Genomic DNA, 17,159 nt, shown 5'->3' on the forward strand with positions numbered 1-17,159 from the left:
ATTGTTGAACACATGTGAACTTAGACCCTGACTGATGTGTCTACAGCCAGGTGCTACCTGTCTGAACACCTGGTGGTTGTGTTTAACCCAGTGGTTCATGGGTACCAGTGCCCTGAAACAACAGGGAGGTGACATCATGACATATTGAGTGTGTTCTAAATTACTGTGAGTAGTGTTTTGAAAGAAGTTGTTCTTGTGTCAAGAGAGAAATAGCAGTGGCATCCAGGGACGTCATTATCGTGACTATCAACTGAAGAATACTATCAATTGAGGATCATGCAGCGCTCTGCCACCTTCAACAGACGACATGCGGTTGAGAGGGGTCTGATTGTGGGCTGAGCCTTGAAGAGATGGGCCTCTCTGCTGTGAGGAGGGCAGGATGAGTTTGGCACTCAGCCCTGTCTGGATACTGGAAAGAGTGAGATGTGAGAGGGGATGGTAGGAGATAAGTTCACTTCAGCTAACTCGATTCAGTACAGGCACATTGTCTGACGGCCTGTCATGACAGAGGGAGAATTAGAGATTGAGACTTTAATAAAAGGCAGCTGGATGCAATGGAAACCTCCCTCAGTTAGTTTTCACTCATACTTCTGGACTGAGCAGTATCATTTAGAGCAGTTGTATCTAATACTGTATTATACAAAAGTAATGTAACTAAGGAGGACGTTTCACTAATATATGTCAGTGTGAGCACATTAGTGTGTGTTTGTGTGTAGTCGCACTGGCAGCACTTGCAGTGACAGAGACAGATTAGGTGTCTGAGAGGGATAGATGGCCTTACAACCAACCTCCACTCACTCATTGAATGAGATAAAGCACAGCATTCACACACACACACACACACACACATCTGTACTCGACTGATGGCATCTAACCAGTTGCGTTGAGAAGTAACTCAACCTTTTACATGGACAAATAGGTGTGGATAAGGCCTGTGTCGGAATCTGCTGAAATTTGCAAATTCATCACAATTTTCAAACAAACAGATTAGAAGAAGACTGTTGTGGTATTCAAATGGACTTATAGGATTTGCCCATGTATACACTGCAGTGCTGCGAGAATTTCAGGAGGGCATGCGAGTGTGTGAGGGTCCCAAAACAGTGACAGGCCACTCCTCTACACACAGGGTTTCAACAAGCTCTTATCTCTCCTCTGTTCTCCTCATCCGTTCTCTTGTTTCTAACTCTTCTTACGTGGAGGAACCGGCTTAAGATCACATTTCTATCACAATGTACTTGCAATGCAACCTGTTTGTCAGAAAGAAAGTGGTGTATCACGTAGCCCCATTTATTTCAGGACATCAGCAGAGAGCAGAGCACAGGATTGTGTTCGTCTGTGTTTTCGTGCGTGTGTGTGTGTGTGTGTGCATGCGTGAGAAGATTTTCGGGTGACCTCAGTGGCCCAGGCTGCCTGTCTATAAGAGCTGGGGCTATTAGACCATCAGAAAGTGGGAGCATCCCCTCTTGCCATGGTGATAAGATCAAGGCATTCCGACAGCCAAAGCGGTCATTACCCTGTGCTCTAGCCCATAATGTCCCTCCATTTAAACACCCCGTTTCCATGGAAATGCAGCTGTGGCCGTTTAAGTCATTTCTTGGCCCCGCTGTCTCTCTGGGTCATTGACACACATGCACACAAACACACAATGCATCGACATGTCATTTGATAAACATTTACACATGCACACTGCTGTCAGGGGTTCTGTTACTCTCTCTTACACACCCTCTCACACACACAAACACAACAACACACACGCTTTGCTGTGTGGGTATCTGGCTCATGAGGGGTCGCGGCTGCTGGGACAGTGAGATGGAGACTGAGTCACTGCAGGACTGAGAGATGATACAGTAAGACAATCTGGAGCTGGCTGAGTCAGCATGCGGTTTGACAGAATTTAGCTTCAAACACACACATGGCCAAGGATTCTGAGAGAAGCCCATACACAAATGCACACAAATAGATCCATGCAAACCACAATCAGAACAGACAAACACCTCTGGTTGTTCGGAAGATTATGTGTCAAACAAACCCGACCCTTTGTCCTTCCAAATCCCTTTTTGGCCGTTTTAAGACTTTCCTTACTGTCTCTGTTAGGCAACTCCTTCACTCAGATACACAGACACGGACACAAACTAACCCTCTGAAACCCTCAAAAGCCACACAGTCTACATAAAACCCCTCATTGATGCTCCTGAGAAACTAATGTGTATATGGCGCTGCAAAGTTTTATCTTATTCAGTGATGATTTGTTTCCTGTCTTTTTTTTTATTTGATCATCAACATGTACAGTTTAAGATGGAAAAAACAAACTTAAAATGGAGCTAACCCCCTCATGATCGATGAAGCTCTGTCTTTGATGTTACTGTTCTGACTATCAGCTGCTCAACAACAGCTGTAGCAGCTGTACGTATTATAGTGAAGGGAAAATACTGCAACGAATGCCAAGACAATCAGCGGCGTCAGCCTGTCGAGGCGGATGGCCACCCTTCCTGAGTCTGGTCCTGCCAGAGGTTTCTTCCCGGTAAAAGGCAGTCGTTCCTCTGCACAGTCGCCATAGGCATGCTCAGGATGGGAGATTGGACTAGGAAATTGTTTTTCAATTGGCTCTGTATGAGTGAATTGGATTAATTTTTAAATTAATTAATTGGATTTGACTGGATTATGATCACAATGAACCGAACTCCAATTGGCTTGAATTGGACTATATCATTTAAGTGCTTTGATATTTGTTGTAATTTGGCGCTGTATAAATGAAACTGAATTTAATTTAATTGAACTGTACACAGTAAGCAAAAATGAGTCTGTGTTTCCTCCTTGTGGCCAAAAGGTGAATGCAGGGAAAAGAAAAACAACAACAACTTAAGAGTTAAAATGTGTCTCAGATAAATTTTGTTTTATTCATCAAAGTCAGACAAGAGCCAGATTACAGAGCCCATGCTCTTATTTCAAGAGTCATGTCTGTTTTAATGTACTGATGCATTATTCTCCATCTTACATCAAGACCACTGTCAAACACACACACCAGCTCGGCAGCGAAACTAAGATCACACCGAACTCAAAGTGATAAGCCACTATTTCTTCTGTGTCAGGGCGATAACAACCAGTCAGCCGAAGAATACATGCAGCAGAGGAAGAATCAGTGTTCATACCAGCAGGCACGCAGGCGCAAACGTCTACAACGAAAGTTAAAATTTTAATTATTGAGGGGTGCACTTTTAAATGACAGTCAGTATTATTTGTGCACTCGGTGTGCATCAGATTTCTCAGTCCAGGTTGGGGGAAATGAGCAAGGAAAGCCACTTCAAGACCTGAGTGGCCGTATGGGTTGTCTACTGCTGAGTAGATCTCTCCGACGTCTGTGCTGCTGAAGAAGCTCCTTTGGAATAAAACTGACCCGACTCATCCGTTGTGGAACAACAATTTTCTCTTGATCACCTCAGTCAGTCAGTCAGGATCACAGGAACAATTCAAGTTAAAGAAATACTCAAAAATCATTGTTCAGCTGAATCAGTGCTAAATGAGGAAGTCAGGTGACAAGAAAGAGATAAAATGATCTTCTAAAGACAGCAACGTGCAAGCAGGATGCATTTATTTAGACAATATCTACTTGCCCACAGCAGGAAAGATGGCGTAGTTTTTTTATCATGTTAGAACTGATGGTATTTAGATAATCTGAGGTATTTAATGGTGTATTTATGTTTATCAAAGAAGAAAAAAGACCTCTTTGATTATTCAGTCTCAGTTAAGTGAATGCAGTCATTGTTTAGGAGAATGTATCTATTAAAACTAGTTTAGTTCCAGGAAATAACCACTTTAAAGGTATAAACGGAGCCCAAATTAAGAGAGTGTTTGAGTTTGGAGTTTTGGACAGTGTTTGAGTTTGCAGAAATTTTCCCATTATTTTGAAACATTTCTTCCACATTTAATGGCCCATATGGCATGCCCCCGTTTTTCATGTACGGATCAGCTTTGACTGCTTTGGCACCTCTTTGTATTACAGTTCCATCTTGTGGCAAAACAATGCAAAGCACTGACCACATTTATTGTGCACAGCTTGTGTTGATCCAGAGAAGAGGCCATTAATCACTTATTAAAGAACTTAATAAAACTCTGTGACAGAAATAATCATCTTCCTTTGCTTAATTTTTCATTTTAACCGAGTTAGATGATTAGGATGATTAATATCAACGTAAGTTTCTATTGAGTCACTTTTTAAAAAGTCAATAATGCAGACGTGTTCACTGAATCATCATAATTTATTGTTTTACATCTCTGTCAGCCTAACTTCTTTATCGTCTTGTGCTGATTTCCCGTTTAGGTTTCACCAAGTTAGGTTTCGTTTCCCTCGACTCACACACCGTGTGGGTGTGCCTGTATAATTACTGAGCTCTACCGTCCCAGCACTGAGACTGCAGTGCAGCTCTGAATCATAAAAGATAGCGAGACACCGCCCGTGCGGACCGTCCGCGAAATGAAAGCGATCACTCCTGTTTGGGAGAATCATATGTTTGTTGATGTAGTTGGACATCCGTGTTAAAGCCTACTACCCAGACGCTATAGTTGAATCAACGAGCTTTTATCATGGTTAATATGAATTTAAGTTCACGCTGCCAAATTGGACTGGACTTCTTCGAGTTTTTAAACGAAACTGATCGCACATCCATCACTGACAGAATTCAACTGAGAGACATTTACAACACTGAGTTCAGGAGCAGGTGAGTACTTGACCTTATTTGACAGCCAGGTTTTGGTGAATGGATCTGATCCTGAAGTGAAATGTTGGCGTCTTTATTGCAGGACCCCAGGGACCAAAGATCCGAACTTTGGTTCAGTCCTCTATGCCCTGAAAGTGTGCAACAAAATTACAAGACGGAAAGATCAGATACGCTTCAACTCCACGGTAAGAGCTTCTCCACCGTCACTGTTTTAGACATTGAGAGCCTGTTTTTGTTGTTTTTAATCTATTTTTAATGTAATCTAAACCAATCTAAAATATAGTAAAAATAGATAAATAAATAGAAAAAACAATATATATCTATATATATATAGATATATATATATATGCAGATTTTATTGTCTTCCTGGTATGGTGAGCTGGTTCATCTGGCCAGAAACATGTCTGTAAGACAACTTTTTGGGAGATTCCAGCTGTTTTTCACAAACTCAAATCCATTTTCCTAACACTGTTTGCTATCATTCCACCAAGTTAGAGTAGAACACCAGCCATAACAGATGTTTAAGGTTTTTTGTCACCTGTGTTTAGCGTCTTCTTGTGTATTAAAAGGTCCACATGGGTTTCTTGTTGTTTATGGTTAAAATAAAACACAGCAGCTTTTTGTTGTGGCTTAAACAGTTTCTGAAAGTTAATATCAACTGATAATGGACAATGGTAGAGTTTCCTACTGGAACACTGGGGTGTGAATGTGGGCTCTGCTGTCGCAGAGGAGTTTAGTTTCGTTTGTTTTGTTTTTTTAATTAAAACACAAAAAAATGCCCATGAATCTGCACAGGTCAAAGCTTTCTATTTGGATCAGTGGCACACTCCCAGGAGCCGCCAACTGCAGCCTGTCCAGAATGGAGCTGCCAGCCCTGAGACCATAAACGCAAGCAGCTCTGCCGATAAGGCTGAGGGGGGAGTAAGAGCCCGAAGGAAACTGGCCAATCTTCTGATAAAAAAACTCAAGGTGGAAAGGTAACAAGTCAGACTCCTGCGCTGGCAACCTTGATGTTTGTTTTACCTCTGCGTGTTAGTTTTTTTTTTAATGCTATCAAAAATCCAAGACTTGTCTTGGGTTGAGAAATGTTTTTATTTTTTATTGGTCGTAATGGCAGCTACATAAAAGATAAAACTGTACTTTCAAAGTTGAAAACAGTTGAAGTTAGGAACAAAGCCCATGAAAACGTATTTCTGTATTGTGCAAGCACACAAGAGAGGAAAGAGAGTGTACATGGTTGTACGCATCATGTGAGTCAGAGTAAATGCTGCCTGTGTTGTCTCTTTATGTGGCTAAAAAAGAGAAATATTATCATTATTTTCCATTTAAATTGTTTTCCTGAAGAAATTGTTTTCAAGAAATTAACCATAACCCACTCAACTTTTGTCCAAGTCTAATATTTTTGGTAAACATGTTCTGCTTCTACCTACAACTAATACAAGCATTTTTAAGTAAACCCATAGGGGGCGCTAGATAATCCTTAGATGTGTATCTCAAAGAGACATTTTGCCAAATTTGGAGTACATATTCTAGGGACAACTAAGGAAAATCTGAAATACCATAATGGTTGATCCATGCATGTATTAACTTACTGGATTTTGACTTCATAAATGTAACTTGAAGCATTTAGCAAGTACATTGTACAATTCTACTATGTTCATGGGAAAGATTAGTCTAAAAATGTGGTTGCAACTGATCCAAAATATTAAAAAAATCAAGGCTTTAAAGCAAATATTATTTCACAAACATTCCCCGTTTGGATTCACTCTGGTCAGTTCAGAAATCCTGCAAATTGTCTGGCACAGTTCAGCTTGACAAAGCTCATTGCTGCTTGCTCATTTAATTTTTTGTTTTTACTGCTTCTTCCCACAAATCTGATGAGGTTAGAACCAGTAAGCTGCTGCTTGTGCCTTATTCTGAGCCTGGCTGTAATTATGTGAAATATAACCACTCCCTTTATTGCACATTCAGGACCCAGTTTATCTCCGACAAACATGGTATCATTATCACCTCTGATCGTCCGTTTGAGAATGGAAAACTTGGCCTGTGTGTGGAAAACACATTTGAGGTATTTGTGCCATGAATTTGCAGCCCTTGTCTGACAGCCGTCTGTCTAAATTGTAGAAATGTCTCAAATACAAATTAATTCACTTTAAAAAAAATTTTTTTTCTTGTTTAACAGTACATGGTTAAATTGAATGTGAAAAACACTGGAACACAACCAGTGCACTTCACTTACTACACCCCACTGAACTGGCTCAAGTGCTTAAGTATGCGTGATGAGCACAGAGTGACCAAACAGAACCCGCTGCAATTAAAACAAGGTAATGCAAGTAAAACAAACAAGAAGATTTTCATTTGAATTGATGATTACAAATCTGAGATAGAATGAAGCATGCATTAAACCACTATAAGTACAATAAACATGTAATCGATTACATTTTGGTTTCAGGTGACAGCTATGAAATCCAGGTTCACTTCCGCTGCAGTTTGGTTGGTTTGTATTCAGCTACACTGGCCTTTGAATTCCAACCAGACTTGCAGTCCTCCACTGCGTTCCACATTGTGCGCTTCATCGAGGCCCAATGCATCACTTCCTTAGGACTCGAGTTGGCACCCGTGGCCCCCTACCAGCCTCGCTCCCTCCCTGCCTTGAGTGCTCAGCCAAATTTCAACATTGTGGATGGACAGCGACCTGAGGGGTGCTTTAATTTATTCCATACAGTATAAACAAAACTGTATGTGTTGTATGTTCTGCAGAAACATGTTAAACTTTTACTTTCATCACTCCTACCAGGATCTCAGTTATGCAGCTACAAAATGTGGTTGAGTTAAAACAGTACCGGATACCATCCTACATTAACCAGCTCATCAGCTTGCTGAGGCAGTCCTGTCACCTGTCCGATAAAAGGTAAATTCACCTCAGCTTCAACGCTAAATGAATGCGCAAATATCAGTTGTACAATGATTTCTTCGCTTATGTGTAGTAAACACCGGCATGCACTTTTCACTTGGCCTCCTTAGAGGAACCATGCTGGAGAGTCCCCTCAGTTGGGAGAACTACACTGACAAGTTCCAGCTGCTGCTGTATCTGGAGGAACGTCAGATGGAGGTGGATATCAGGAGATATAACATCCCCAACATTGAAAAAGAGTTTGCTGTCCTGAAGAACGACCAATTCAACAAGAAGCTTCTTGTTTTGGAGGTAACTATGTGTCGCTCTCTCTCAATCATTCATCTCTAATTTAATCTTTATCTTTTTTTATCTTTACAAGTTTAAGTAGCACCATCTAACGTTGTCACCTACCTAGTATCTGTAGTCTCTGGAGGAAGATACTCATCTTCTTGTTGAGGAACAACAAGTCAGTCAGGATTGCCGGAAATGGTTTAGGTTTAGGTTAAAAAAAATACTCAGTGTCAGTGGTAAATGAGACAAAATGTGCAAGCAGGGTGCACTTATTCAGCTCATATTGAAAATACAGGCAGAACGTGCAGTGAAGGAACCCCGGGGTTGACTAAGGGGGCTCCTCCTAATCTCAACCCCTCTTCTTATTTTTCATAGATACTCTCCTTAATATTAAACACCATTATATGTCAATATTAGAATTTATGTGTGTATTTAGAGTATGTGACAAAGGAAAGGTGTGTTTTTCCTATTGATAACCAGGCTGACTAACTTGTTTGATAGGTGTCACTCTATGAAAGGTTAGGGTTACTTCCTTCCTCAGGGCAGTGTTTGCAAATTTTCTTTACAAGCAATGACTTGTGTGGTTTGTGCAGATGTACTTTTTGGGCTAGGAAGCTTTCTAACTGGATGAAATAACAGAAGTATCTTGTGATGGTCTTGAAATAAAGCTGAACGAATTCTCTTAAAGCCGAGAAAAGGAGCCCCAGTGCTCCAAAAGCTATCTCCTTTTATATAGAAAACTCTGGACCGCCCTTAATGCCAGGAGAGGAGAATATTCCGTCTTAGTGTTCCTTGTGACTACAACATTCAGTCTTTCTTGATTATTTTCATTCAGTTGTGCAAAGTTGGATTCATGGGTCAGGAGGAGGAGTGTGAGCTGCCTGCAACAATATCTTTCAATTTTTTGCTTTTTGTTTGCCTCCGTGAAACAATGTGATAATAACACATCAGCCAAAGTATAAATGTGCTTTTGTGTGAATCCATTTTGAACATTTGTAGTTTCACTACTACAGAACAAAATCACAGCTCAGGGAATGTGTTGTTGAACCCAAATAACCCGTAATAGGATGGCTGTGTGGGGGAACAGACAGATGTCCTTGATAGAGTTCTTGCTTTCCTTTAAAATAAGTTTTCACAAGCAACCGAGGTTGCAGTGATTTGGTATTCTGATATTCTCTTGATAGTCTAGTTTAGGGAATGTGTGGTTGTAGGAAAAGTGACATCTGACCATATAGCTTAAAATATACAAGAATACGTATTTGTGTCTGAATAAGCCATTACAGTTTTCACAAATGCATATAGGTGGTGTGGCAAAGGTTGAGTGGAACATATAAAGATACAGGCATTAATTAGTCAGTCAGTACAGTGAGAAACTAAGACTAAGAATGTTCCTAGAGAAATCAACCTACAGATTCATGCAAAAGCGATCTATCTCAATCATGTCAGTCAAGTGTGTGATTGCATATATTTTTTCAAGAGATCCTCCTCTGCTTCTATTTTACTTTATTTGTGACATTTCTGGGGCTGTAACCTGTGGGAAGTGGGTGTGTGAACACCAGCTGGTGACAACATGAAGGCATGAGGACTATGAAAGTGTAGCTATCAGTTCACACTGCTGTCTTCACCCTCCTTTCAGATATCTGACTACTGAGCCTGTACATGCTCACTCACAAAACAAGGACTTTCACATCAAATTCGACATGCAGCCTTATTCTAGGGAGGTGGAGGTGTGTTTATTAGTGTTTTAGAATATTACTCCTTTAAACAACTGGTAAATACATGTTGATTTACCTCATTGACACTCATTTTTAGTTGAATTTTTTCCAGCTCACTTTAACACTGCTGCCGTGCCTGATCTCTTGCTCCTTGACCCAGAAGGAGGGGAACAAATTTAAAATCACATAAATGGTGATGTCAGTGATCTTCTCAGGAAAGGTTACAAGCCACATTATTTCAACATTGGGCTTAATAGAATTATAATAATAGTAATAGTTAATTTTAGGGTTACATATTATTATACAAGCAGAATGCCGGTTAGAGCACAAGCATTTATTCCTGAGATCAGGTTGCACTGTAGAGCTTTTGATGGTAAAATGATTTAATTATTTTTTATCAATTGAACAAAAATTTGTTAAAAAAGAAAAAGTGATACATTTAGAGCTATTTAGATGACAAATGTGAGATAGTCCTGTTCATATCATTAGATGGTTTTCATTTAGAAGATGTGCATAAGAAAAGGTGCATGAAAATGGTAATAATAAAAAAAATGAAAGCTAAAAAAAACATTTATGCTCACTTCAAGTGTTTTTTTGCTCATTTTAAAGAAGACTTGACGCATATCAGGTGACATGGAAACATTTTTCTGAATCATGGCCTGACATGGCAAACATTACAATGAGGTGACTCACCAGCTGTTACTGGTCTCAGCTGAAGACAATAAACTCACCTGACTGACTTGTGTCTTTCCAGATATGATATAATATCCTTGAAAGTCCCAGATTCTAATTATTTAAGAAGAGTGCTCTCAATTTTCCTTTTGTGATTGTGCCCACAAAGCTTCTTTTTTTTTCCTCCCTCCTCAAGTTTTGTTTGGAAGAACTACTTCTACTGAATTACAATCATGACAAATGTAGTCTGTACTGCCACCTACTGGCAGCACAATAGGCAGTCTGGATTGTTTGCATTATGCCAGTTAATGGAAAAGTACCTCATTTGCGTTTTTCAAAAGATCGCTACAAATTTGACTTAGTAGTGAATGGAAACCAGACTGCTAAACTAAAAAAAGAGTCTTTCTCTCTTTTCTTCTTGTTCACCCCACAGCTGCCTGGTGTGTCTGAGAACCGTCCATCTGTGCTTCGAGGAGATGCGCTGCTGGTGTACCCCCAAGGAGAAACAGGAGTGAAGTACCGCGGCTATGTTCACAGTGTACTGCTGGACAGTGTCAAACTGGGTTTCGCCTCAGAGTAAGAGCAAGACACTGCCGTAATATGTGAAACAAAGAGAAATATAGTCTCAGACTGAATGTGTGTATCTCACATTCAGTGCGTCTCACTTTATTGTAGGTTACTGGATCGCTTTATGAGAGGAAAAGACTTAGGCATTATAGAGGGGATAAAATTCAATGTTGAGTTTACCATCAACCGCCTGACTGTGCGTGTGCAGCACAGAGCAGCAGAGCTGGCAGCTACCAATGGACTGAGAAGTGTGTTGTTTCCGGTTGCATCTCCTGCCTCATATCAGCCACCCAAGCTTCCTAAACTCAGGTTCGTGATTTAGGGACACATTTTTAAAGAGTTTTCTCCCAGGGGAAAAAAAAAACAGCAAATGAGAAAAAAAAAAAGTTCCCCTTACAATGCTGGTCCAAACTAGATCTTTGAATCTCTTGATGAATATGAGTCTGCATGTCAACATTTTCCACCTTTGATTCAGCTCTAAAATTCTGCTTTTTTGTTCTTGTCTTTTTCTTGATAGGCTGTTTGACTGGCAGCTTGAGAAAAACCCAGAGCAGTATCAAGCAGTCCAACACATCGTGGCTGGGTCATCCAAACCTGCTCCTTACCTTGTGTTTGGTCCACCTGGAACAGGTACTGCAAGTTCCATAATGTAGTGCCAAGATAAAGTTAAAAAGCTTTAAGCTTGGCACACCTTTCATTTGGAGGTTTCTCCCATTCTACCCATGAGAAATGCTCAAATTAAACTAGGAAAGATCAGAAAACTAACTGGATGATGTCCAGTTAGTTTTCTGATCTTTCCAGGGATGGTTCACTGGGTTTAGATCCATACTTTGGCTAGCTCTAGGACATTCACAGAGTTTTCCAGAAGCCTATTGTCTTATTGAAATGTAAACAGTCTTCGAGCTCGAGTTCATTAGTAGTCGGGAAATAGTCAGGATTCCATTATTTTAAAAATTCTGTCCTCTGAGTCTAATCTTTCTTTGTCTATTGAGGCAAAACTGTGACTCTAGTGGAAGCCATCAAGCAGATAGAGAAGGCCGATCCCATGTGCCACATTCTGGCCTGTGCTCCATCCAACAGCGCTGCTGACCTGCTATGCAGCAAGATTATGGAGCATGTAGATCACCATAAAGTGTACCGCATGTATGCCAGCAGCCGGGATCCAAAATTTGTCCCTAATAACTTGACGGTAAGTGAGAGGTGCCGTTGTACTCCAAATGATTGTGATTGATGTTTGATTTTATGCATTTTTGCAACCCTAAAAAACACGCTCATTCTGTTGGTCATGGCTGGATCATCTACCTCCTAAAGCTCATGTATATTATGTACACTGTGATGCTTCACAGGCATGTTCTAACCTGGTAGGAGAGTGCTATGTTTATCCTCCTAAAGAGAAGCTCATGGAGTACAAGATCATGGTTACCACCCTGTTAACTGCTGGAAGGTAGTGAATAACTTGCACTTCTCTTTGCTCACCTGCATGATGCTTTTTCTCTGCACTCAGTTATTTACCACATTTACATTCTGCTTATATTTTCCATATTACCAGTTAACGCCACTTATGTGTTTGTGGATGAAAGCATTTGCTGCCATGTAGTTCATCTGTGCAGGTTTGTCTCAGGAGCCATTCCTGCTGGACATTTCACTCATGTGTTTGTGGACGAGGCTGGACACGCTGTGGAGACTGAATGCTTAGTTCCATTGGCAGGTAAAGAGAGCAGACAACACGTGTTCTGTAATAGCACTCAACTTCCTATATGCAATTGTTACTTTATTTATCTGTTTTCTAATGTTGCACAGGACTGCTCGATATAGAGTCTGGTCAACTCGTTCTGGCTGGAGACCCCAAGCAGCTCGGACCCATTCTCAGATCTCCTTTTGCACTGAAATACGGGATGGGTAGGAACAGATGGACTCCCACACTCGCATTGCCTTGAGATTAGATTTACTGTAGTTTGAGTAAATTAAGATTTAGGTGACTTAAATTTGAAGACATTGTCTTGCAGAACTTTGTGTGTATATAAGTGTATAGTATGCCGGCACCTGATTGGCTAAAAGTCTGTGCTGTCTGCAGGAATATCCCTTTTGGAGCGTTTGATGAATGATTTCACTCTGTACCAGAAGAATGAGGATGTCTTCAACAACTGCTTTGTCACTAAACTGCTGCGCAACTACAGGTGTGCTAGAATAGACAATGTCATGTTACTTTTCGGTGTGCTTGATTTTTCAGAATGCACTGTCTGAACCTTGCTCTTGTAGGTCTCATCCTGCCATTCTGAAGATTCCCAACGAGCTCTTCTATGATGGAGAGCTACAGGCTTGTGCCGATGAATATTCACGTAACTTCTACTGCAGATGGGAATACCTTCCACAAAAGGTATTGATTCTTCTGTTAGCACCCACATACTCCAAGTGCATATACAAGTGGTTCAGTTAGATTAGTAACAGCGAGTGCACCTGTTCCTCAAGAGCAATGACATGAAGTGATACCTTATGGTCAAGAGGCCATTTATCCTGGTTAAAAATGCCGCGTACCTGTCAGTACTCACAGAGCCTGACAAAGAAATGCTATAACCACTGTCATATTAGCTGCTATCAATGCCTGGAATAGGTTAGGTTATGTTGTGCCACCTCAGATGAAGAAAGCCTTCTTGTGTTGAGCTTTGTGGTACACCCCTCAACAATTCTGTGCACAAATCATACAGATATACCAATCAAAACAAAATGCTTTAGGAAAATATTTCTTACGTATATTTTAGGACTTCCCAGTGATCTTCCATGCAGTCGCTGGAGTTGATGCACGTGAGGCCAGCAGTCCATCATTCTTCAATGTTGCAGAAGTGGAGGTGCTGATGGACTATGTGAGGAAACTGCTACAGTCTGAAGGCAAGAAGGGCCTTGCTAAAATTACACCCCGAGACATTGGCATCATTGCCCCCTACAGGAAGCAGGTATGAATTACTTTCTATCAACACATCCTCAGTGTTTTAATGAGGCTGTGCTCTAATTACCCACTTTGAGTTGGATACCGTATAAATAAAAAAATTACGTGTACACAGGTTTAAATGATAAAGGTTAATGCCATTGTTTTTTTTAGAAACATGTTAAATTCAATTAAACTCAATTCAATAATATTTTAATAATCCTCAAAGACAAATTATACTGCTGCAGTATAATTAAAGATGTGCTATTGTAATAGATAGATAACAACTGAAAATCATTTAGAAAATTGAAGTGTAGCAGAGAGAGATGTGGCATAAATCTTCAGAGTTTGTCATCGATGGGTTTGGGTGTTCTTTCTGTAGCTTGGCAGCAACTTTTCTGTTGAGTGAGTCACAGTGTCAGCAGGTAACACAGGGAACTCTCTCAGCAGACAAGCTTGTTCATTTCATGTGCCAGTTATTTTTCACTTCCCATGATGATCAAAGAAAGGGTTTAAATTTCTTCCACCTTCGTCTCCATTTTGTTCCAACTCTGCATCCTAGATGTCTCCTCTTCAACTCATCTGGATTTGGAGTTGTGCATCATAACAGATTTAAAAAAGTGCAAGAATTAACAGCAGAACTTATTCCACCAGGACATCATCCAAACCAGTGTAAAATATTTAATCAAAAAACTGTGTTTAATAGAAAAAAGCTCAGAAGAAAATCTCAAAAAGATGCAAAAAAAAGACACCATATGTCCAGAGCTTCTGCAGCAGGCTGCTGCCGGTGCAGGGCTATGGTGCTTTTTAAAGGTGCTAATTGTTTGTCACAGAGGTCAGCTCAGAGAGGAGAAGTTGGAGTTGCACTAATAATAGTGAAGGCTAGCAAACATTCCTTTTTGCAAACACCCCCTCCCACAAAGAAACTGTATTCAGAAGCATAGATGTAAAAAAAAAAAAGCCAGAATTTAACTAAATATCAGTATTACTTTTTTTCACTGGAGACAGCTATTGGACCGTAAAGGACTGAAATCTGGTACAGAACTTTTCTTCTGGACCAGGTAAAAGGCTTCTGTTGTAGACCTTGTGGATGCAGCTTGAGTTTTTTTCATCTGATTCAATGATGTCAGCTAAGTGTGTGTATGTGGTGTTAAGCTGCCTCTATTTGGTGCACTATGTGTGAATCACCACAGTGTTAACAAGGATGTCTTTTTTTCAGTGATGATACTTACTGATACAGTGTGATAAAAGGACTACAGTGTTGATGTTTGCTGCCATGTTTGCGCTTTAAACCAAGCCAGTCATATCAACAGTATCAGTCATAAGATTAAGATTAGTATATGCACGTCTTACTATAAATCAGTGGACATCAGCAGCTGTCTGCCACTGTTCTCTAGTGAGTCCTCTATATATTGAATGACTCAGCAAGTGAGTAACTGAGTTGACAGCCTGGATATGGCCTTAATTCATTGTCACACACAGATTGAAGTACAAATACATTTTATCTTGTTAATCAACATAGGTTCAGAAAATCCGTAGAGCCCTGGAAAAAGTTGGGAAAGACTTCAAGTTCCATAACATGGATGCGCTGAAGGTAAGTGAATGTTTCACATATGAAGTTTATCAAACATACCGCACTTGTTGTGTTTTTGAAGTAAATAAATATCTGTGTGTCAGATTGGCTCAGTGGAGGAGTTCCAAGGCCAGGAGAGGAGAGTGATCATGGTGTCTACAGTTCGGAGCAGCTCAGAATACTTGGAGAGTGACAACGAGTTTAAATTGGGCTTTGTTAAGAATGAGAAGGTACACTTCATGAATTCAAAGGTGCACACTGTACGTTTTGCACATCATCTTGACACACTCTTTGTTGTCCAGAGATTCAATGTGGCTATTACACGAGCCAAAGCCCTGCTGATTGTTGTGGGAAACCCCAGAGTGCTGAACGCAGATACTACCTGGGCCCGGTATGCATCACATCGATGTTCTGCTTTCAGCCTGCATATACTAGTGTTTCAGTTGAAAATTCAAGAAGTTTGTCTATTTGTTACATTTTTCCTCCTTCCTGGTATCTCGATCCAGCTTCATCAAGTACTGCAGCGATGAAGGAGGTTACACTGGCTTAGATCGGACAGAGAATGATGAGGAAGTGATAGAAAGACTCGCTGCCCTCTACATCAGCATCGACATTGAGGTTCAAGGTAACATACACATTTCGACTATACTTTTACATGAATTGTAAATAAACTCAAATCAATTTTGCAATCTTCCTTTTTTCTCACCAGTTGAGACTGATGAAAGCGCTGTTCAGCAGCACCTTGACCCTGAGTGGAGGAGTGACTTGTGATCAGCGCGAGAGTCTGGATGTTGTTTGAACTCAAAGGGGTTCATCATGATTTTAGCCAGGTTTATTGTTTTATCGGAATCCGTATGTGATTCGTTCAATCCATTTTCAAAATAAAAGCAAAAAACGTATTTTCCCAATTTCTGTTTCCTTAACAGAAAGGAAAGTCAAACAACGAATTGTTCTCCCATTTTCGATTTTGCGCTCAGATCAAAAATGAAATAATCAGATAAGAACCCTCAGATTCTTTTTTTTTCGTTTTAAACAAGTAACATGATCTAGAAGTTATCTCTGATACGTTTACGCTGTGTTGGCTATGTGTAAGAAAATAAAAAACTGTGTCATGCATCTTCCAAAACGAACCATCACATGTGGACAAAGGCGATGTGGAATGTTGATGTGGCTACAGGGCGTCGAACGATGAGCCAGTCTCTCCTGCAGGGCAGATGTAGAACACAGGCAACATTCACAAGACAAACAATAACCTTTGATATTTTCTTAAGTCTCAGCTGTACAAACTGACCAAAGATCAGGGATATTTTTTTATCTGAGAGTAATGAGTTTGTTACCTCAGAGGTTTTTATCCTGTCGCATTCACATGGTGACAGTGAAGCGCATGTTGTATTCCACTGCTGTTGTGGAATAAGTTAAATGATCATTTGTTGATTAGTTGAATAAATTGGAATAAATTGTACAGCAGGTTTGTCTTACATCTTATGTATGAAGCATCCTTTTAAAAAAAAAAAAATCATTGTGAAGACGGTTTATTTATTCAAATTTACCAAATGCCAATTTTTTTATGAACTGTTAAATCCCATATTTTTTTAATAGACAATTATATCAAACATGAAATGGAAGAATAAACGTGCAAATTTGTCATCTGTCGGCTCATCTTGTTTTTAATTATGCCAATTCTTGACAGCGATACAAAAGTGTAGCCAAAACAAACCTGACACCGTGTTTTACTTCTTTTCAACACCTTTTGCGAGATCTGTAACATCGATACTGCCAAACAAATTTAATTAAGATTATGTAAGAT

The 17,159-nt window shown here is 40.1% G+C and overlaps 1 protein-coding gene across 1 annotated transcript; it reads left to right on the plus strand.

Moving 5' to 3' along the window:
* The first annotated feature begins 4,425 nt into the window (after positions 1 to 4,425).
* LOC140272064 (putative helicase mov-10-B.2) lies at positions 4,426 to 16,984 on the plus strand. Its single transcript, XM_072367388.1, has 23 exons — positions 4,426 to 4,715; positions 4,798 to 4,900; positions 5,511 to 5,692; positions 6,687 to 6,783; positions 6,898 to 7,039; positions 7,168 to 7,417; positions 7,513 to 7,626; positions 7,740 to 7,920; positions 10,723 to 10,865; positions 10,965 to 11,165; positions 11,374 to 11,486; positions 11,849 to 12,045; positions 12,203 to 12,300; positions 12,467 to 12,564; positions 12,657 to 12,755; positions 12,931 to 13,033; positions 13,116 to 13,233; positions 13,616 to 13,807; positions 15,302 to 15,373; positions 15,457 to 15,582; positions 15,655 to 15,743; positions 15,859 to 15,977; positions 16,062 to 16,984. Exons 1-23 carry the CDS (start codon positions 4,582 to 4,584, stop codon positions 16,121 to 16,123), a joined length of 3,033 nt encoding a protein of 1,010 aa, XP_072223489.1. The 5' UTR covers positions 4,426 to 4,581; the 3' UTR covers positions 16,124 to 16,984.
* The last annotated feature ends 175 nt before the right edge of the window (positions 16,985 to 17,159 follow it).

This window comes from Leuresthes tenuis, unplaced genomic scaffold (assembly GCF_036924035.1).
Source record: "Leuresthes tenuis unplaced genomic scaffold, fLeuTen1.0.hap1 SCAF_16, whole genome shotgun sequence".
NCBI lineage: Eukaryota > Metazoa > Chordata > Actinopteri > Atheriniformes > Atherinopsidae > Leuresthes > Leuresthes tenuis.

Excerpts from the sequence above, each read along its gene's own strand:
- LOC140272064 (XM_072367388.1), top strand. The coding sequence starts at position 4,582 with ATGGTTAATATGAATTTAAGTTCACGCTGCCAAATTGGACTGGACTTC. Across the intron at positions 4,901-5,510 it reads AGATACGCTTCAACTCCACG|GTCAAAGCTTTCTATTTGGA; the intron begins GTAAGAGCTTCT and ends GAATCTGCACAG. Across the intron at positions 13,808-15,301 it reads TTGCCCCCTACAGGAAGCAG|GTTCAGAAAATCCGTAGAGC; the intron begins GTATGAATTACT and ends TAATCAACATAG.